Genomic DNA, 23,266 nt, shown 5'->3' on the forward strand with positions numbered 1-23,266 from the left:
AGTTGAATGTGCCGACGACAAAATCACACCAAAACGATCGATGGAAATCAATTGTATCAACCCATGGAGGTCTGGATTAGGAATCACACTCAAAATTAAAGTGTAAAAACAAACTCCAGGCTGATCCAACTTTGATGTAATGTCCTTAAAACAAGTCACAATGAATCTGTGTTGCTTCCTGAGTGGACACTATGATTTCACACAAGTGGGATTGACTTGGAGTTACATTGTGTTGTTCAAGTGTTCCCTTTATTTTTTTGAGCCGTATACATATTCCATCTTGCCTGCTTCGGTCCATCCTGCTCACAGAGTTGTGGAGGCCAGAAGGCGTGGGCGCTGCCAGGGATGCTCACACTGAAGTCCTTGGTCTTGGTCTGCATTGACCCGGCAACCAAAGCGCCATTGGTTGGCTACTTTTAGCGTTGCCTCATCTTGGAATTCAGGGTGCGGCAGGTCAAAAGGTTTTTGCCGGGTTCCTCAGGAAACCAGACGTTGAACCGTGCTGGCAGATGAACCTGTGGCGGGAAGGCGTGGGCCGGCTCCTCGCCGCTGTGGTGAGGAAGCTTCACGGTGTTTCTTCAAATGTTCTCGCAGACCTGATCGGATCTGTCCTTCTCACTCATGTAGTCGTAGGTACAGGACTGTCTCAGAAAAGACAATTTATCATATTGTGATAAAGTTCTTTATCTTCTGTAATGCAATTACAAAAACAAAAATGTCATCCATTCTGGATTCATTACAAATCAGTTGAAATATTGCAAGCTTTTTATTATTTTAATATTGCTGATTTTGGCTTACATCTTAAAAAAATGCAAAAATCCTATTTCATAATATTAGAATATCATGAAAAAGTAATTATTGTTTTGTCAAAATAAATAACAAAAATAGATTAACGTTGTTTATAAATTTGTCGTTTTAAAATGATGATTTTATTTTAAAAGATTGCATCAAAAATGCAAATCCTGTCTTTATCATTTAACAGACTTTATTTGGGCTTACAGGACCGTCTTGGAAAATTAGAATAGTGTGATAAAGTTCTTTATCTTCTCTAATGCAATTACAAAAACAAAAATGTCATCCATTCTGGATTCATTACAAATCAACTGAAATATTGCAAGCTTTTTATTATTTTAATATTGCTGATTATGGCTTACATCTTTAAGAAAACGCAAAAATCCAAACTCAAAATACTAGAATATCATGGAAAAATAGTTTTTGTTGTGTAAAAAAATAAAAAAATTAAATAGATTAATGTTATTCATAAATTTGTCTTTTTAAATGATGATTTTATTTTGATAGATTGCATCAAAAATGCAAATACTTTATTATATTACAGGCTTTATTTTGGCTTACAGGACTGTCTCAGAAAATTAGAATATTGTGATAAAGTTCTCTTGTCTTTTGTAATGCATTTCCAAAAACAAAAATGTCCTACATTCTGGATTCATTTTTTTGAATTTTTTAATATTGCTGATTATGGCTTACATCTTAAAAAAACGCATAATCCTATCTCTAAATATTAGAATATCATGAAAAAGTTGTTGTTTTTTTTTTTTTTGTCAAAAACAATTCAATAAAATAGATTAATGTTATTCATAAATTTGTCTTTTTAAAATGATCATTTTATTTTCATGGATTGCATCAAAAATGCAAATACTTTATTATTTTAGAGGCTTTACTTTGGCTTATTATTTTGTCTCAGAAAATAAGAATATTGTGATAAAGTTCTTTATCTTCTGGAATGCAATTAAAAAAAAAAACAAAAATTACTTTTTCATGATATTCTAATATTTTGAGATAGGATTTTTGAGTTTTCTTAAGATGTAAGCCATAATCAGCAATATCAAAATAATAAAAGGCCTGCAATATTTCATTTGATTTGTAACGAATCCAGAATACATGACATTTTTGTTTTTGTAATTGCATTACAGAAGATAAAGAACGTTCTAACTCTTGTTCTTCCACCTGGCTGGTTGTCTCACTCGTCATCCTGGAATCTGGAAACGGTGATCTGGGTTTTTGCTGCTTTCACATTGGTGACGAACAAGCCTCTGATTTTCCTGCAGAATCGATATTCTAATCCCACCTCTGACACCGGCGCCGTCGGCTTCGGGTTTAGATCTCGGCGAAATGATGAGGCCGGAGGATCGCTGAGTCGGCCTTTTATTTTAAAAACACAGAGCCAAACCCGTCAATATAAAATTAACGTAAAAGAGTAACAAATTCCATGTACGTCCTTCAAAGGGCTTTGCTAAGATAAATAAAACTGACTGGTATTGATACATGTTGTCGTTGTTGTCATAAAAAGCTTCGGTAGCGAGTGAGAGTAAGTAATAGAATTATATAGGCTAAATAATTCATGAGAAATTCTACTGAACAGCCAAAAACTGCCTTTACCTTTCATTTTATTTTTTTCTGATACGTTTTGTTTTAGAAACATTGGAAACAACATTTATTTACATGACATGATGGGATGTGGTGGCTTCTCCCAGCTCATCTACTTCAACTTATTTTACTGCATTGCTGACCCACAATAAAAAAAAAATATCTAAAATTAATTAAAAAAAATTAATATTATAGTAAATAAAAATGAAATAAAATAACGACTACTGGTACATAGATAATCAAGTAATTAAATCAGGCTTCTGTGCAAAAATATTGCAAAAATATTGAGTTTTTTAATATTGAGTTGATTTTAATTACTTCTATCTGAGTAACGGATAAATAATTTCCTTACAATTGTCTTTTTTAATCGGTATATCACGGACTACAGCTGTTATGGATCTCAATAACATTTATTAATTGTTTATCAGACTCTGTGTGTGTGTGTGTGTGTGTGTGTGTATGTGTGTGTGTGTGTAAATGTGTCTGTTTGTGTCTTTAAGCCTACTTAAAGTCTAACTACTCATTTCACATTTATCTTCATGCAAACTCATTTTGGGCAAAAGACTAAAAACAATTTAATCATAAAAAAATATTTTTTGTTGTTTTAAACATGAAATTCTTAGTCATGCTGCATAGCTCTTGTAAATTTCCTTTTCTTACATTTCTGCATTTTGCATTATGTTAAAACGTCCATCACAAAAATGCATGTAAAATCTTAACAATTAAAGCTTGACAAAGATACATGATTTGAATTATACATAAAGATGCTCTAAAAAGTTGAACTAACTAACATTTAGATATGAAATAATGACACATACTTTCAATTCTTCTTGAATCACGATCTTAAAAAAATTGGACTCGGTTTTGTTGATGGATGGAAAATTAAATATATAAATATCTAGCAAAATTAAATATAAAGTTTGTGATCTGGAAATATGTGTGTGTCAAAATCTTGGCGCCTTTTGGTTTTTTTTTTTTTAAGTGTTTGTTAAGGAGATACATTTGTCGGCATTTGTTGAGAAGCAGGTCACCATCGTATTTACTCCAACATTTTAAAAATAAATTTCAACCCAAAACCTTAGACCTTTTGGTGCGAGGACGTAACTTTATGTTTGCAGCTGTTGTTAGAGTTATGGAAATTTGTTAATAAAGTAATGGTGGCATCCAATTTATTTGGAAAAAATAAATGGGCACGTCTTATTGGCTGATTTAAACACGCCGTCGATCAGCTGCATCAAATACGTCACCAATCTGTGTTTTAGGCTGAATATATCGAAAATGTACTTTTGAGCAGACTGGCGAGCTCTCGAATTCTGAAAAACCTCGCTTTTGGTGTCCGATTTGACTTTGTGGCAGTTAAAAGTTTGACTTTTTGTTGAATTATTTAAAACACGGGTCTGAACGTGCAGATGAATTAACCCAAAATGACTTTTTCTTGTATCAGCAACCAGGATCTTTGGCAAACCAAGTCCAGAAAAAAATTATTTAAAAAAAAAAAAAAAAATTTTAACTGGTTAAACGGGTGAAAGGTGTTTGTCAAAGTGTTGATAGTTACAGTTTAAAAAAAATACTCAAATAAATAGAGCCTATTTTTTGCGTGCGAGAATAAGTGTTTGGGTTCTCGGTAAAATAACTCTTGTTTTTGGAGCTATTTTTTGGTACGGCTTCTGAACGTCTTTCACAGCATCTTCTGATCCACAACAGTAACACGACTGTTATTTGTTTCCATTGAAGGTTTGACCCTCTGCTGATTGGTTCTCCGACGACCGCAGAGTCCATCTTCTTTTTTTTGAAAATTATCGAAGGCTCGGTCTGACCCTCAAAGCTTCCATCTCCGGATGGAGCGGCGTCTCCAAGACAGGTGGTAAAGGCCGTGAAAATTACAAGGTTGTTTGATCCGTGCGGCGTGGATTTAGTTCTCCTATCTTGGCTCTGAGATCTTTTCCTGTCCGTCTGTATCTTATCTGTCGTGACACGCTTTGATTTAGTTCCGCTCAACTCACAGTGAGAGACCGACGCTTGAAACTGACGCTGGTTTTTCAATGCAAATCTCTCTTCAGAGCTACATGGATGGAGCAGGCTGATCTCTACACTTTTTTAACCATAATAATACTAATAATCTGACCCATATTGTTAATTGTTATTTTTTATTATTATTATTATTATTATTGTTACCATTATTATTATTATTATTATTGTTGTTGTTGTTGTTATTATGATTATTATTATTATTATTATTATTGTTGTTATCAGTGTTATTATTATCAATATTAATATTGTTGTTATTGCTTTAATAATAACAATAATAATAATAACAATAATAGTAATAATAATAATAATAATACGTATTATGATGTATATAATGTATAATGCATTATAATGTTATTATTATTATTATTATTATTATTATTATTATTACTATTATTGTTGTTGTTGGTATCAGTGTTATTATTATCAATATTAATATTGTTGTTATTCCTTTAATAATAACAATAATAATAATAACAATAATAGTAATAATTATAATAATAATAATAATAATAATAATAATAATACGTATTATGATGTATATAATGTATAATGTATTATAATGTTATTACTATTATTATTATTATTATTGTTGTCGTTGTTGTTATTATTATTATTATTATTATTTTGATTGTTGTTGTTATTATTATTATCATTATTATCATTATTAATTAATATTTTTTATTATTAACCCTTATTAAGTCTGAGGCTATCAGACTTTTTAATTCCTCTCCCACCAACCAGGGAATCTCAAAATCTTAAGCCCAAAAAAAAAAAAAAAAAAAAAAAATCTTACCCACTTACTGTAAATTGTAACAATTTATCTGTATATATATTCATAACTGTGCAATATTTTATTTCATAACAGCTGCATGTGCAATATTTTTTCATAATCTTGTGCACTCCTTATCTTTCACTTGTTACTTAAGACACTTTATAGTTTATTTCACTTGTTACTTAAAACACTTTATAGTTTAATTGTATTTCTTATCCCCCCCACCCTTTTTTTTTTCTTTTTTAACTGTTCAATAATGTTCAAATATTTATTATTGTTATGATTATTATGTTTACTTGTAGCTCTACCACTATCCCATCATCACATAAACGTGCATAACCCAGTGATTTTCACCAAGTTAGTCGATGTCGACGCCGAATAGCTTCACAAAATGAATGTAATGTTAAAAATGTTTTTTGCTACTGCTGTGTCACATTTCTAAACGTTCATTTTTGGGTAGATTTTATTATTCGGGGAATCAAAGCTTCCATGGCTTTTGGTCAAATTCCCTGTCAATACTCGCATGATACAGTTAAGCAATTTTTAATAAAGGGATTTTCTTAGATTTGTATTTTACGAGAGTGAGTGCAGTAACATGATTCCTCTTAACAGAAATGACGCTCTTGAATTTCTTTTTTGCAGGTTTTTTTTTTTTTTTTTTTTTTTGTGCATCAACCTCAGTGAACCAACAGGCCTTTCAGACGGAGAGAAAACTCTCCAAACCGTGCACAGTCTGATGTAAATCTAGCCCACAACAAACCGGTTTTCAGCCCAACTGCAGAAAAGTGATGGCAGTGGATGAATAATGATGATGAGCACAATTCTATTACATCTTTTCCAGTCAAATACCCAAATGAATATCTCTGCAGGATTCACATAAACTTATAACTAATATTAATTCAAAATTCTGCTCCTCAACAAGACCGCTACTTGCTTTTATTACTTACGCCACCAATGGCAGGCACATTATTTTCTATTTCCAAGGACAGCAAGTCAAAGTTAAGTCCAAAATGCAATGGTAATGTATTCGTATGATGGTGATAGAAAATCCAAAAACCAAAATATCTAAGCAATGACGCCTCTCAGTCGTTGTCTGACTGTTTATAAAACAGTCTGGTAAATATTGCATTTAAGTTTACCGTTTAAGACACAGGCCAAAGTAAAAATAGAAGCAAGAAGTCATAATATTTAAAAAAAAAGCATTCAAGGTGGACCAGCACTTGTTAGTTCATGTGTTTCAGAAAAGATATCTTGGATTTGATAAAGCGAAGCGCGTTGAGCTTCAAGTTCCTGAGAATCCACAATGTTACGCTACGCACTCTATTTATTTTTATTTAAAAACAAACCTGTAAATTTCACTGTTCCTGCAGTTGAAAAAAAAAATCTCAATTCTTGATTCCTATGTGGATGTGCGCACCCACCGCCACCACCAACCAAAACAACAACAATAATAATTTTTTCATTCAGAAATAACAATAATAACTGGCACACTAGTAAATGTGATTGTGATTCGGGCCTATTTGTCCCTTTTTGAGCTCCGAGGGAAACTCAAGGGCAGAAGCCTGGAGAGAAAGTCGTTAGATGGGACGAAAACGGGTTTAAATTCTGGAAATGTGGCCGTTGCGGTGCCTGGCCAATCAGATAATGTAACAGAACATGTCACTCATTCTGGAATCTGCCTCCGAGAAGAGGGTTTAATTCCCCCGTCGGCGATTTCGAGCGTCACATGGTGTGTGTGTGTGTGCATGAGCGAGTGTTTTCAACTGGATTGAGACTTCGGATGTTTCTGCTGCTCCGTCGGTGTTTTTCATCGTGACTCCACGAAACCAGAAACGCTAATTTTCGGTTGTTTTCTCGGATGTAAAACATCTAAAATCCACAGATAATTCAAAAAGGCTTTTAAGCGATTGTGGTTTTCTCATTTCCCGCCTCATCGTAAGTCATAGCATCAATATTACTATTTAAACTATTGCAATGCACTAAACATAGACGCTTACAGATCAATAAATAAATACAAAAATGACCGGATGACTAAATAAACATTTGGCCCTCGATGTTGTGGATCCATCAAGCAGATCATCGGATGCTTTTACAACACGGTTAAAAAAAAGCTACTGTAATGAAAATAATATAAACAAAACTTCCAAGACCTCCAACTGCCATTAGTGAGAATAAAACCATGTTCATTCAATCAGACGAGTTATGGTTTTTAAGATTTAAATAACTAAAATTATGTAGCTCCTTCTTTCTCAATGATGTCCATGAGAACCAACTCAACATGTTTTCTAAGGTTTAAACACAAACATTTAAATTTTTAAAACATCTAAATCCAGCTTTTCCTCTACTCACCTTCCAATATAACTTCCCTGGTCACTTCAAGTGTATTTAAATTTATTGATATCTTTTGAATTTGAACATTTAATCAGACTGTCAGAGGACAAAACAAATCCAAATAAAAATCAGAAGAAAAATATATATAAATATGAGCAACAAAACGTATACTTCTTCTTCTATCTCTCTCTTGGCAGACTGACCCAAAATAAATCATTAAAATCTCCGCAGTCAGTTGAACTAAAGCCATGTTATTTGATTCTCTGCCTAATGAAACTTCAGTATCAGTTCAACTGTAACCTACTGTGAAGAGTGAGAAATTAACAGAAAAATTAACAGAAAAATACACTTCATTTTGCTTTTCTACATATATATATATATATATATATATATTCATTTATTTATTTATTTATTTTTTAAAATTTTAACAGATTTTTTTTCTCTTCCAAACAGCCATTTATTTTATTTTTTTGACATTTAACATGCATTTGAACCTTTATATTGTTGTTTATATGATGATTTGCATTTGCATAGCCTTGATTGTATTGGGGAAAAAAAAAAAAAAAAAAAATCCAGCTTTAAATCCAATTCTCACTTTGTATGGAATATTAACCAGTAGTGGATTATCTTTTATTTTACCTCTTTCCGCAGATTTTTGTTTGTTGTGTTCATCTCTTCACGCAACGCCGTGTCCAACTCTTGAAAAGCCACAAACTGAAGATCCAACCTGCAAAAAAATGCCTGCTGCAGAGCCTGACGGATGGCTGGAGCAAACATGAAGAATGTCAGTGGAATCAAATATTAATAGTTCCCTCTCTTTGCACACATTTGTAGCTTTTTTTATTTTTTATATTATCTTTCTCACCCTCAGGCCCCATTATAGTCTCCTAATGTGCCTTTTTTTAACGTTTAAACATTAAAAAAAACACGACATAATCACTATAAAAGTGCAATACGTGTTGTTGTACACACAAAAAAATCATTTCAAATAGACCACAAAATATTTGAATCCAATAATTAGTTAGAAACAAAATAAGTGATGTTTCTCATTTTGCAATTTTCTTTTATCCTCAAAATAGGGGCTTCTTATTCGTTAAACTGCTTATAAATTACAAGTCAACAAGAAGCTCCACATTTTATGTAAATGCTCTCTGGGTTCATTTATATATTACCACATTTTTTCCTGTATAAATATGAACTGCGCAAATGAAGTTAATCAAATAATGGGCTGTGATATGTCACAATAACTTGCTAATTGAAAGCATTTGCATAATTATTGCTGTCACTTGATTCGAAATGATGCGGGTTAATTGCAATAATGGGTTGCGATTCATCATAATAAACTATTAACTTTTATTTTGAAGGGAGAGATTAACAAGAATACTTGAACTCTTACTCGTGGCGGCTTGAAAATCGCTGTTTTTTTCTTTTTAACCCAACATCAAGCAAATCATGCTGGGGTTTTGAGTGGATGTAATGACTGCTTGCTGATGTTTCCAGTCGTCTTCTGTCAGTCATGTCAACGCGAGCCGTCCTGAAAGCCCTCCTTTCGTGGCCTTTTCACCGCTCCATTCAGGGATTAAGGACAATATCCATCCCTTCGAGGTGTATCCTATGATGGCTGTCCTGAGGGGATCCTGATGTGAAGCTTGGAGTTGTCTTGTAATAACAATCACGGGTCTTTACCGATCCACTTAAATAATGCCTATTTTTATTTTTATTTCATTTTATATATTTGTTTATTAATTCTTTTTTTTTATATATTTTGTCATGTATTTATTTATGTATTTATTTTATTTATTAATGTATTTGTTTATTTTATTTATTTATTGCTCTTTATTTTTCCCAATCTAGTTATATTGTTTGTTTGTTTTTTTCTCTTGTTTTTTGCTCCATTCGGGGATTACAGACAATATCCATCCCTTCAAGGTGAATCCTATTTAATTTGACATATATATATATATATATATATTTTTATATTTATTTATTCATTCATTTTATTTATTGCTATTTATTTTCCCCACTCTATTTATATATATATATATTTTCTCTTGCTTTTTGCTCCATTCGGGGATTACAGACAATATCCATCCCTTCAAGGTGTATCCTATTTAATTTGACATATATATTTATATATATATTTATATATTTATTTACTTATTCATTTTATTTATTGCTATTTATTTTTGCCACGCTATTTATATTGTTGTTTTGTTCTAGTTGTGTATTTTTCACTCTCACTGATGATGCCATGTATTTATCTGCTATCTATTTATTTGTGGATTTTTTTGTCTTGCTATCTTCTGTCTTCTTATATATATTTATATTCATATTTGTTTCCCTTTTTCTTGTGTGTGTGTGTGTTTTTTTTTTAACGTAACTGTTAACTGTTTCCACAATGGGGGATCAATAAATTTTATCTTATCTAAACTTCTCAAGTTAGCTTAGCTTAGCTTTAATTTAATTTAATATAATTTTTTTTTTTTTTTTTACATTTATTTATTTATTCATCTATTTTATTTAATTTAATTTTATTTATTGCTATTTATTTTTCCCACTCTATTGATATTGTTTTTGTTTTGCTTTTTGCTCCATTCAGGCATTACGGACAATATCCATCCCTTCAAGGTGTATCCTATGATAGATCTTCCTAATAATGATCATGGGTCTTTACTGATCCACCTAAATTACGCCTATTTTTATTTTTATTTACCTATATAATTTTATGTATTTATTATTATTTTTTTTGATATTTATTTATTTTATTTATTTATTTTTATTTTTGCCACTCTATTTATATTGTTGTTTTGTTCTAGTTGTGTATTTTTCACCCTCACTGATGATGCCGTGTATTTATCTGCTATTTATTTATTTGTGAATTTCTTCTGTCTCGCTTTTTATCTTCTTATTTATATTCATATTTATCTCCTCGCTGCATCTTTGCAATCATCGTTTTACACCCCGGCCTCGGCGTCGTCCCCTATGTTTGCAAAGATGGTCTTTGCAGGATGATGGTATTTGAAACCGATTGTAATTTTGTGATTGTAATTGTAATTTTTTTGAAAATTAAGCTCATCACTCTGTCATGCAAGAATTATTTGATTTCATTTGGACGCAACTACTTTTTATCCGTGACGGAAACCTGGATAGTGTCTCTGCTAATATTTATTGAATGCATTTTCAGGCATTCCAACTCCTGGACAAACTTACTTGACGAGAAAGAAATTTGCGTAAAGTTGCGTAATTTTTAGCGGGTTAATCTCTATCGCTTTAGTGTCACACACACCTGCAAAAACACACATGATAAACCTGTCGTCGGATGCGCCCGGTTTTGCGTATGTATGTTTTTTTTTTTTTTATGTTTTTTACCCGGATGTGTACATTTGGAATTTTGACAAGACAGCAAACCTTGTGAATGGTGAAGTTTTATTCAAGTCGCTCGAGATTGATAGAAAGAGAGAGAATGAAAGAGAGAAAGAGAGAAAGAAAGAAAGAAAGAAAGAAGGGAGAGGGTGCCACTGTACAGAAGAGCTCCTGTGAAATTCACACAAAAAATATTGTTTTTTAACTCTTTATCTTTTATAATTCTCCAGGATGATGTATTCCAGAATGAATTTACAAGTGATGTATACAGGTGTCATTTCTAAATATATTCAAAATAGTTCCTTAAAAGTCTTTGAGGAAGTTATTAGTTAAAAAAAAAAAAAAAAAAAAGGAAAAAAAATGGAAAAAAAAAAAAAAAAAAACTAACAGCAAAAGCAGAAAAAAAAAAAAAAAGTCTTGTATCTTTGGAGAGATAGCAGACTAAAAGTAGAAGATTGTTTTTTTTTTTTTTTTTTTTTTTTTTGGTTTTTGTTTGTTTATATCTTCTTTACAGCTGAAGTCCTGACTAGACATGAAGGGGAGAAAAAGAGAAGCAGAGCTGGTGATTCAATAATTCTCACCTGCTATTAAAGGAAGAGCAAGGATGTCCCGCTGTGCCAAAACAAGCCCTGACCGCCGATCTGTTACCCCGTCGTCTGAAACCGCGGCCTGATAACGGCCTGTTCGCCAATCCTTAAGGTGCGCTAAGGTCGGGCCCTTGCCCCCCCCCACCCCCCCAAACAGCAGCAGCATCTTCATTGTGTTAAACATCGATAATTCTTTTTTTTTTTTTTTTTTTTTTTTTTTTCTCTCTCACATATGTATATACTCACACCTGGTTACAAATAAATTAGTGATTATAACATCATAACGTAAAAAAAAAAAAAAAAAAAAAAAAAAAAAAAAAAAAAAAAGGCCCAACAAAATTAAAAGAAAAAAAAAACATTTAAAGTTGTTACATCTGGGGTTGCATGCCATCACCTCATTTATCATTTAATGTAATTAAAATACATTATTGTTTGCCATTTAAAAGAGCAGGGTTGTCATCACAAGGGTGTGAATGTGTTGATGTGGTTGTTCCAACATAAAACATCAGTTTATATGAAATTCTAAGTAGAAAGAATAAAACTAATCGCCATGAGTTCGTAAAATGAGAGGGTGCAGTTTGATATATATATATATATTTTTTTTTTCTTTAACATGTGAATATTGTTCAGCGTGTTTCAGCAGCAAGTGGAGATAAACATGATAATAACAAATATGCATTTTAAGATGCAAAAAAAGGGGAAATACATGTTGCTTTTCAGTCAACAGCGGGGAAGCTGATTGGGAGGCAAGGAAAAGGTCACTGTATTATTCCAAGAGTACAAAAAGATATGATTCTGTAGAGCTTCAATTGGAACATAGTGGCTATTATCCAGTCAATGGCAATAAAGAAAAAAAAAAAAAGAGAGAAAAAAACAAGGAAAGAAATAAAAAAGAAATGAAACAAATGGAAACATGAAGAGCAAAAAGATTTGCTCCCTCCTTCGCTTCTTCTCACTTTTGCACGAGCTGAACTGGAAGACCTTGGACTGGTAAACATTAAAAAGGAGGATAAAATTCCGCTTTGCTGCCGCTTGAAATGTTTGTGTTGTTTTTTTTTTTTTTTTTTTCTCAGTTTTATTTACTTTTTTGTTTTTTCTACAAAAAAAAAAAAAAAAAAAAAAAAAAAAAGAACCGACGCCTGTTCTGTCGCTACGGCGGCTAAGCTCCTCCCCCCCCCCCCCAAAATGCACAAAATCATCCTGAGGTATTTCATCGGATACAATTTGGCTTTTGAATCCCAATCAAGTCCAGCAAATCAATCCGTCAGATGAGGCGATTTCTTCCCTTTTTTTTTTTTTTTTTTTTTTTTTTTTTTGTTTGTTTGTTTTTGGTTTTTCCTGTACAACAAAACGCACAACCTGGTGCTACATGAAAAGGAAAAAAAAAATAATAATAATAAATTGGAAATCAAATTTTCCGGTAAAGACTTATCCAAGGTCTGCCATGCACACAGAAGATTTACCCCCCCAAAAAAAAAAAAAAAAAAATGGATAAATAACTGATGAAAACACAAGACCCCACTCGGCGCCACCTTTCGCTGTCTCGCCCGCCAACCCGACCCTCCCCGACGCTCGAAGGTAAGCAAAGTGTTACCTCGGTCGATCGCGTTTTAACCGCCGACCGATCGGTTCAAAAAAGATGGAAACGTCTGACGAAGCGTCGTGAAAAAAAAAAGGGAGGGAGGATGGAGGAGGAAGGAGTTTGAGTTAATACCCTGTTTCTTAGTGGAGGTCGAAGGACGAGATCAACTCGTCCCTGTCGGATCTGATGACACGTCAATGGAAACACATTTCATCCCCCGCCCGCCGGTGGTTTTTTTTTTTTCTTTATTTTCTTTTTTTTTTTTTCTCTCTTCCATAATTCTTCCTCTTTTTACAGCAGCAGCTGCTCAGCATGAGACTGATTTACTAAGGTCAAGGATCAAAGAATCGATTGTACAAGTATCCGTTTACCAAATCTGGCAAGACACAAATCCTTTTTAAAAATACAAGTAAAATATGTTTCTGAGTCTTCTGTTTTTTTTTTTTTTTTCTTTTCTTCAACACAGAAAAAAAAAAAATGAACACATGCAAAATAATCTACCACTCTTGTTGGTATTCTTCAGAAAGCTTGGCTTTTTTAAAAGCAATCGTGGGAAAGAGATTTTTAAAACTAATTGCTATTGTGCTACCAAATAAGCAAACACTAAAATCCTACATAGGGGACCTGCAAATCAGAATCCCTTATAAATCTTATAGTTTAATAGAATAAAAAAAGCAATAGTTTGCAAGTATCTTTATGTGCAGTGCCACAAATTAAATGCCCATCATTTCTCCAGGTGTCCCTGTTTATCTGTCATTTAGTTTGCCACGCTGGCTTTCTTTCTTTGTGTATATATATGTGTGTGTGTGTGTGTGTGTGTGTGTGTGTGTGAGTCCGTAAACAATATCTTTTGCCGGCTTCTACATTACTCTGAACATGTCATATCCATAAGCTGAACACACACAACCAAATTGCAGCTCCGAACGTGAGATCGTCCTCACTGTGCCGTTTCGCCGTTATTCTCCCGTCTCCTTCCCACGTCTCGGCGTTTCGGTGGCCATTTTCGTCGGTCGGACGAAGAGTGTGCGGTCGTAAACCTCCGCAGATGACACCAATGTCGGGCTACGATTTCAAAACGACCTATCCGGTTGCCCGCTTCCCCTCGGCCGGTGAGGCTCAGTCTTCAGGTGGAAAAAAAATAGTCAAAGAGAAAAGACGCGAATAGCTTCTATCCTCTCCGTCATTCCGTTCATCCACAAAAAAAAAAAAAAAAAAAAAAAAAAAAAAGGAAAATAAATCCGCCGCGACAGCATCCCTCGCACATTTCAGTCACAAAATAAACTCCCTTTTACCCGACTGCGTGTGGAGGAGTTCTAATATTACAGTAACTGCGAGCTGGATCTTTTTCGGACCGTAACGTTTCCCCCTTTTTTTCGGAGGGGAATCGATTATTCTCCTCACCTTCGGACCGGAAAAACCTCATGACCGAGCGCCAGCGAGGCGGCCGACTCGTTTGTACATGGCAGAAAATGGACAGAAAAGATGATATCGTCTGCGAAGACAGAAGTACTCATACCGCCAAACCCCGGTGGGCACGAGTTCATTTGGACTACAATGTCAAAGAGAAAAGTGTGGCTATGGCATCTCTTAGTGAATAACATATTTGATAAATTATAATACAAACCCAGAGAGGAGTAAAGAGGAGAATTTTTTTTTTTTTTTTTTTTTTTTTTTTTTTTTCTTATTTCAACTAAACATCTGACTCCAAACTGGGTATTTTCTTATACACCCGTCTATTGCTGAACTGGGCTGAGTTTAGGACACCGCGTGAGGTTGGGTACGCACTAGTCTTATTGGTTGAGTAAGGCATTACATGCTCTTTATTGTACATGTCATTAACTATCCGCCCGTCCCGTGAGCAATATGAGGTGGTGGATTTAACAGAAGACCGGAGATTGTTCGCATCGTTGCGCGTTTTGATCGGGGCCGCTCCAAGGATCGCCGCCGGCGAGGCCACCGCCAACTGTTTGTAAATATCAGAGGAACTACGCCCGTGGACCAGTCTGCTGCTGGTGTCGTCCCTCAGCGAGTGACTGAGGAAAGGGTTTTCCGAGCCATGGGTCGGGTACAGGGACTTGCTCCTCTTGCTTTCCTCCAGGTTGTGGTTGAACAGCATCGATTTTGATCCTGTACCAAAGTGTCTGCCGGAGTAGGGGCGCATACTGAACAGGTTCGCGTAGTGCGAATCGGACGCGGAGTCCAGAAAACGATCCTTCTCCTTGAGACTGACGCTGCGGGCCGGCCTGCCCAGGTCAACATCCTTTGGCTTTTCTAGCATAATGTTGTCAAAGGAGTGCTGACGACTGAGCCTCAAGCGGTTCCTCTTCTGGACATGCGGTCCGTCTGTCTGAGGCCAATACAGACCAAACATGTCGTCCGCTTGCTGCTGCTGCTGCTGCTGCTGCTGTTGGTGCTGCTGCTGCTGCTGCTGCTGCTGCTGCTGCTGGTGGTGGTGCAGGGACGGACTGACCAGGGAGTCGGCGAGAAGCTGGTCCTCACTTATGTCGTAAAGGTTGGCCGTGTGGAGGCAAGCTTCGCATCGATTATAAGGTGAGCGCGTAGCAGAAGCCGGCACGGGTCCGCCGGAGGTGTAGGCCCCTCCCGGCGGGTAGCTAGCGGTCACTTTCGACAAACAAGAGCGGCAGTGTGTCTGTTTGTACCGGTCGATGGACTCGTGCGGGGAAAGGTTTTTCTCTTTCAGGTTATAGTGTTTGGGGTAAGTGGAATCCGGCAAAAGATCGGAATCCGGGTGATGCAAGGGCGAGGAGTTGAGGTGGATGATGGGTTGTTCGCACTTTCTGTAGTTGTCGCTGTGGTCGGAGTAGATTTCCGGGTAATCCAAATCGTCGGCGGCGAGACCGCGGCTCTCGCGGTAGTGGACGGGGTCCGAGTGCAAACTCAACTCCCGGTCCGAGTCGATGGTGTAGATTTTCTCTCCTCCCCCTCTTCCCCCGATTTGGTTGGTTCCGCCGGTGACCTGCTTAGATTTTAAGTAGGACAGCTCTACCTCACTGCAATCCCTTGGGTATTTTGACGTCACCGATCTTTTTTTTAAGTTGTCCTTGGGTTTCAGGTGCTTGTTGTTTTCTGGGTCCTTGTAAGAAGCCGCCCTGCTGGAGCAGTCGGAGATGTCGGAGTGGGCGGCGTCCTCGGGGAGGTAGCGCTGCGTCTTCATCGACATTCGCGGGTCGGGCATCAGCATGTCGGGCATCGGCGCCGGTCCAGGCGGCGCCGAGCGGAGCGTGTCCACCGACTTCTTCCACAGGGTGCGCGGCGGTTTGGTGTTGGTCTGAACCGCGTCGGCGCTCACCGCCACCTCCACCGTGTTGGGATTAGCGTCGTTCAGGGTCAGGGGATGCTGACCTCCCTGGAAGATGTAGTTGTTGAGGTGGTCTTTGTGGCGATTGGTAAGATAAGCCTGCAAGTCGCCGGCGTCCCCGTAAATCATATCTTTGGGAGCGTAGCTTCGGTTGTCGGCGTAAATGAAGTTGCCCTTCTCCGCCATCATGTCCATGATCATGGGTCCCGCCGAGTGCATGAACTCACGTTTGGGGGAGTTCATGTGGGATCCGCCCAGGTTTGAGATGTTTGTCATGTGTTTGGCTGACTTGATGAGCTTCAGCATTTTGTCCTGGGGGCTAAAGTCCAAATCTGTCTTTTTCTTCATGTCAATGTGGACTCCGTGGATGCAACTCCAGATTCCCTGCACGGCAACGGAGGGATGAACGATGGGATGAAATGCAAGGGGAGAGGATGAGCGTAAGATAAGATAATGAGGGAGGTTTAATTGAACATGAGGTGGGAGTGGGTGGGAAAGAAAGAAACAAATATAATTATTATTACTCAACTATTCCAGCCAAGCATTTTTGCAAAGTTTGTTGGCTTGGAACTCATTAAACTGCCATGGACTCGGCAAGACGGCGTTTCCTACTTTTGCGGACTTTTATCAATTCTATCATGACCGACTTGCTTTCGGGGTCTCCAAAAGATGGTTGTTGAGTTAAAATATCACATCTCATTCTTGCCATTTCAAATGTTTTAACCGCAAGCTTCCAGATATGAGTTCAAAGTGTGGTCAAAGCACAGGCTCAATTTTTTTAATTTTTTTTTATTTATTTTTTTAACATCTTGGCAATCAACGGTAAGTATCATAACTAATGGTCCAGCGCTCCCTTAAAATGATAAATGAAACTCTAATGATGGCCTCTGAAGACATCAGCAGAGCTCTATTTCTTTTTTATTTAAAAGTTAGTTATTTAGTCATATTGCAACTCTTTCAATGTGTTGAGTGAATTCCTGCTTTGATGTTGTTGGATAAAAAGCTGTAATGTGTATCTGATAGACAACCGTAAAAGTGTGTTATAATGCTAAATAAGAACAAATAACATTCAGACTTTGAAAGAAATTGACAATTTCATTCAGAATTTTTATGTGAAACCTTTTTTTGACCTTCTCAACTGACCTTCTCAACAGGACGGTGTAAATTTCCTAAATCAACATGCAGTTAAACATAAATATAAAAAATCTAGTATATAACTACCACAACATAAGTGTTATTGTGGCACAAAAAAAAAAAAAAAAAAAAAAAAGCCTGCGTCTTTCCTACCACTGTTTCAATGTGTGTAATATTCTCTCTAGAACAGTAATCAAGTCAAAAACAAACAAATAAACAAAAAAGAACAAGATAAATAAAAATGTAGAGCTTATAAACAGCAGATAGACCACTGATCCTATAATTTGAATATTACATATCTATGTAAATAGACAAAATGTAGTAAAAATTGTCATGTAAATTACAATTTTCCAGTTGTAAATGTAAATTCCACTGCATTTTTTAACCCTTTGTTTATCTGCCTTTTATTTACTTCCCAAAAAAACATCCCAAAGGGGTGATTTAGGTTTTGCTGCTGCGATTTCACCCCAAAACCTGTTGGAAACATCTAATTTTTTTTGCAAAGCTGCAACCATCTATCTTTCTCTGATGCATCCCCTACACACACACACACACACACACACACACTCTCACACACACCATCTTGTTTCTCTCAGTATCTCCTTTGTGGGTGAACGTTTCCTGCTCTAAACTTGCTGACAAAAAAATAAAATCAAGTTATGTGAGTTGGGCTATATTTCATCAGTTAACTGTCGTGAACAGGCTTCGAGTTCTGGCTTAAATGATCAAACTGAATAATAATAATAATAATAATAATAATATCTCGTGTGCACCGTCTTAAAAAAAAAAAAAAAAAAAAAATTAAGCAGTGAAACTTTTACAAACTGTTTAAAAGACAAATTGTACCATGCAAATAATGTACCCAGTTTACCTCCTGCTATAATCCACCACTACTTCAATACATAAAAATACTGACTTACTAAACCCTGATAAAACTGATCACGTTTCACCAAAAAGCACTTAGCAGCCGTTACTCAGCATATCAAACAAGTTAAAGTTAAAAGTTCTATCTAAGCACATCTCATATCTCTATGCGAGGCTTGGATGGTCGATGCTTGGAAGATTTATAGATCCGAAGACCAAAGTGAGAAGAACTCTGCTGGGCTTGAACTAAAATTAACATTTCTAGTAAGTTTACCTTTCAACACCACTCACAAATGGATGTCATTAAACATTTCGATCGATACAACACGTGCCCGGATGGATAGATGATGTTAATTGTTCGTCCAGAACGGACTATCACACCTTAAAATGGATGAATTTAACTATGAAATTGGACATCGATTGCAAACAGAAATCCCGTCCTTACCCGGCTGATGGTGAAAAGAAGGCCCGGCTTGCCGGAGCAGACTCCGGTGAAGCAGTATCTCAGCCTCCAGTAGAAGAGATGCTCGGAGACAAACGTTATGAGGGACAGCCCCATGGCCGTGGCCAGCATGTAGAAGACCCCTGCCATGTTGTCCACATCCAGCTGACTGGACATCACCTCATTCTTCTCATTATGGCAAATTCCTGTGAGCCATTGAGCTTCAAGTTCTTCCATTTCACCTGAGAGCAACAAACACAAGTGACTTGATTGCTGTTCATGGTTCAAAAGTCTCTCCATTCAATCATCTTTAAAAAAAAGCTGCATCCTGGCGAAAACACCGGCTATCACTCTATCACTTCACTGATCTGAAAACATCTTCCATAAGGAGCTCAACTACAGAACAGGGTTCCTCAAAAAGTCCTCCTGCCTTGCTTTCTTCTCTCAAAAATCCAGTATAGCTAATCATCAGGAATATTAAAATGATATATATTTTCTTTTAATATTGAATATATATCTATATATATATATGTATACATATGTAAAATCTCTATATAATATATATATATATATATATATATATATATATATATATATATATATTTCTCCACTAATATATATGTATATATAAAATCTCTATATATAATAATATAAATAAACATATATAAATATATATAAATATATATACATATTCATCCACCAATATGTGTATATATATATATATATATATATATATATATATATATATATATATATTTTTTTTTTTTTTTTAATTTTTTTTTTTTTTTTTTTTTTTTACATAATAGATGGTGTTGCTTTGATGGACACAATCCATCTTTATGATGGGGGGAAAAAAAAATATGAATGAATACCAATGAATCCTTTATCTCAATATTTGAGGGTGCTTAAAAAAGAAAAAAAAAAAATCAGTCAAAGGACATTTTAAAAAATGTCCACCTTATATGAACTCTTCCAAAATGCAAAATCTTTCTCTTTTAAGGTCATTAACCAGATATGCTTTATGCTCAAGTTGCAAAAACAAGGGTAAGGTCTTCTAATTAGAGTAGAGCAATGCAGGAAAAGAATAAAGTACAAAAAAAAAAATATATAAATATATATATATTTTCAAATGAAACGCATCACTTTGAACGTCATACTGAGGGGGGGGGGGGTTGAAAAACACTGTGTCTCAGTACACAGATCAATAGACAATTTAGTGACTATTTGACAAAGTGCTATGAGACGGAGTAAAAAGCGAGCGAGACACTATCTCATCCCTAAGTGTTGTTCCCTCCCTTTCTGCTTCCTGTGTGACATTTGGTGCGTGGCTAATCCAATCTGTGTCATCCAGGCCTTCGTAGCAGAAGCTGCTAGTGGAGAAAGACAAATATCACAGCGCCGATCAGCGAGACGTCTTGAGGGTGGAGACTCATCCAGATAACTTTAACCCTTAAGGACACTTGAGAAGACTTTGCCACCTGTTGGAACGGCGAGTCGCCTCAGAACACATCTTCAAAATGACATTATGACACACACATACACAAACACACACACACACACACACACACAAATGGCTGCTGGTGAGTGTTCAGATAAGAGCGGTTCTCTACATAGCAACAGATATATTGTTTTGTTTGGTTTAAAATTGAGGGAAAGCAGCAGGAGCTGGACGTTTCTTCTGACTTTTTTTTTTGGTCACAAATCAAAAGACGTAAGAAGCAACTGCACATCACATAAAGACAAAAATCAAGTTGCTTGATTGATTTTCTTCTTTCTTTCGAACCTCCTACCGATATCCAATCGCCACCGATCACGTCATGTGGGTCGAATTAGCAATGAGGTTTATCAACGATGTCATTGCTTTATTTCGGGTCTTCGTGATTAAACGAAACTTCGCCGGGCTGCGACAATATACTTAAACTACCGAAGCCTGAATTGAGAATTTATTGATTAAGCAACCAGTCGGTAGACGGTATAGACTCCCTGCAATACATGTATTATAATAACAAGAACTAATGTTAGACAGCGACACATATCATGTCAGGTTGGCTATTTATTTAACACCACATTTGATGAACTCGACTGCATCAATAAGATTTTTTGAAATCTGACTTTACAATGCGTTCCAAGGTATTTTTTTCAGTTTGTTTTATGTATCAGTGTGTGTTTCGTTATCACGCTGCAGCTTTTTCCCCCCTCACACACACGCTTTTCTCCATCCATCCACTTACCAGCTGACTATCTGCGGTCCATTGAGAGTTGTGTCTGCCGCGCTTGCCAAGTGAAATATATTAGTATTTACCCTCAGTGATTCAGCCGTGGTCTCCTCGGAGGTAGACCATATCACTTTCATGAAAAACACAATTTGATCGTTTAGTTCGACATTTGTCAAAACGGTGACCAGTGAAGATTTTGGCCTCAAACAGTGAGTCGGAGGTGAACGTCTAGAGTTCACGCTTATCTACATGGTGACACGTGCTTGGCTTATAAAGTCGTGAGAAGAAAGTTGCAAAACCTGACTGGATGCCACTTATCATGCTATTGCTATCAAAATCAGTGAGATGGCGGCTCGATAGCATTTGACATCAGGGAACATGAGAACGCCGATAATTACGCTGTTATTCATCACCTTTTATTTTAATTTCACCCCGATAATGATTGCACGTTTTTGACACTCAACCTCATCTAGCCTTCTCCACGCGGCTGGAGGACATTTCTCTTCCTGAACTCCTCAAGATCTCGCATTAGTGCACGGATTCGCGGTGACGTTAGCTGTCGTTGCGTCTGCAGGTGGATCACATGATGTCATATTTTGCTTTCTGACAGCAGGTGTAAAAGTGGATTGGTTTTTATCACGAGGGCTTTATCATCCTTCCAGGACTTCTTGGTTACTTTGGTGTAATTATCTAATCTGTCCCCGGGTTATGCAAAGTAAGGAACGTGTTTGGAGCGCTGGAGAAATATTGAATACTGGACATGGATACTGCTGAACAAACAGACAAACAGATAATCAACACACAAATAAAGAAACAAATAAATACATAAAAAAGATTGCCGTATATTGGAAAATATATTGTTTTTCTTTAGCCAAAAAAATTGAAAAAAAATAAAAAATAAATAAAATAAATGAATTAATCGAATAAATAATTTATTTATTTTTTTTGTTTTGTTTTTTGTTTTTTTTTGCATATCAAAAAATCCTTCCAGGACTTCTTGGTTACTTCGGTGTAATTATCTAATCTGTCCCCGGGTTATGCAAAGTAAGGAACGTGTTTGGAGCGCCGGAGAAATATTGAATACTGCACATGGATACTGCTGAACAAACAGACAAACAGATGATCAACACACAAATAAAGAAACAAATACATAAAAAAATGCCGTATATTGGAAAATATATTGTTTTTCTTTAGCAAGAAAAATTGAAAAAAAATCAATAAAATAAATTAATTAATCGAATAAATTAATTGTTTTTTTTTGTTTTTTTTTTTGCATATCAAAAAATTTAACTACAATGAAAAAAAAAAAAAAAAGAAGAGAGAAAAGCCACTCCAGATCCAGGGTGAGTTTGGTCAAAATTTTCTTCTTCTAACCCTTTATAATTTCTCCTCACTGATATTTGTGGATGTTTTATATTTTAAAGTCTATCTTTTGCAGACCCAGCTACCATTTGGCGAGAGATAGATATTGAACTCTATCAATCGCCAGTCGATCGTAGAGTCGCGGACGCGTGAGGCCGAACAAACCCTCACGTTCGCTCCAATTTAGGATTTTTAATCCTAAAGTCACCACATGTTTTTCGGCAGATAACACTCAAACTATAAAACCGCTCCTCTGTTGTAATCATAGTTTTGTGCTGAATCAGTTCATCCAGTTAATCATGTGTGTAGCGTCAAATACCAGTGGGTTATTGTCCTGCAACGACGAGAGATATTTAAAACGAAAAATAAATTGTCCCGCATCTGCACAGCCATGTGTTCCCAGACGGTGTGTTTTCTCGTTCTGTCTGTTCATCTGTTTGTTCCGCACCTTCTGTCCAAACACATCTTTTTTCCGTCTCCTCTGCGCTCGTTCCCTCCGCCCACTTCCTGTCTTTCCCAGCATGTGGCATCTGCACAGGAATACCTGCTCCTTTATTTTATTTTATTTCCCGTCTTTAACATCGCCGTTTTCCTGTCTTTTTTTATTAGTTTGTCCGTCCATTTCTTTCATTCCTCCTTTTTCCCGCCATTTTTTTTTTTGTCTTTGCTAAAATCGGCACTCATCTCACCTGTCCATTTCAATTTGTCCCCTTTTTTTTTTTTATAAATATTTTTATAGAATCTGTTTATACAAGCTGGGGGAAAAAAAAATGACGACATTCATAACAAAAAAAAACAAACAAAAAAGGCTGTTTTTTTTAAATCCCTCCACCCATTTAAAAGATGATTTGCCTTCCGTGTGTCGCACCGTTACTGTA

At 35.9% G+C, this 23,266-nt stretch overlaps 1 protein-coding gene across 1 annotated transcript in view; it reads right to left on the reverse strand.

Moving 5' to 3' along the window:
* Positions 1-13,295: 13,295 nt before the first annotated feature.
* grin2aa (glutamate receptor, ionotropic, N-methyl D-aspartate 2A, a) overlaps positions 13,296-23,266 on the reverse strand; it is a 192,635-nt gene continuing 182,664 nt past the window's right edge. The window contains exons 13-14 of the mRNA XM_086154213.1: positions 18,814-19,052; positions 13,296-16,754 (exon numbers count right to left, since the gene is read on the reverse strand). Coding sequence (XP_086010339.1) covers positions 14,742-16,754; positions 18,814-19,052 — 2,252 coding nt within the window. The 3' untranslated portion in view covers positions 13,296-14,741. The remainder of the gene's footprint in view (positions 16,755-18,813; positions 19,053-23,266) is intronic.

Source organism: Fistularia commersonii, chromosome 10, assembly GCF_037954325.1.
Source record: "Fistularia commersonii isolate RoL2024-O1a breed Wild chromosome 10, RoL_Fcom_v1.0, whole genome shotgun sequence".
NCBI classification, from domain to species: Eukaryota; Metazoa; Chordata; class Actinopteri; order Syngnathiformes; family Fistulariidae; genus Fistularia; species Fistularia commersonii.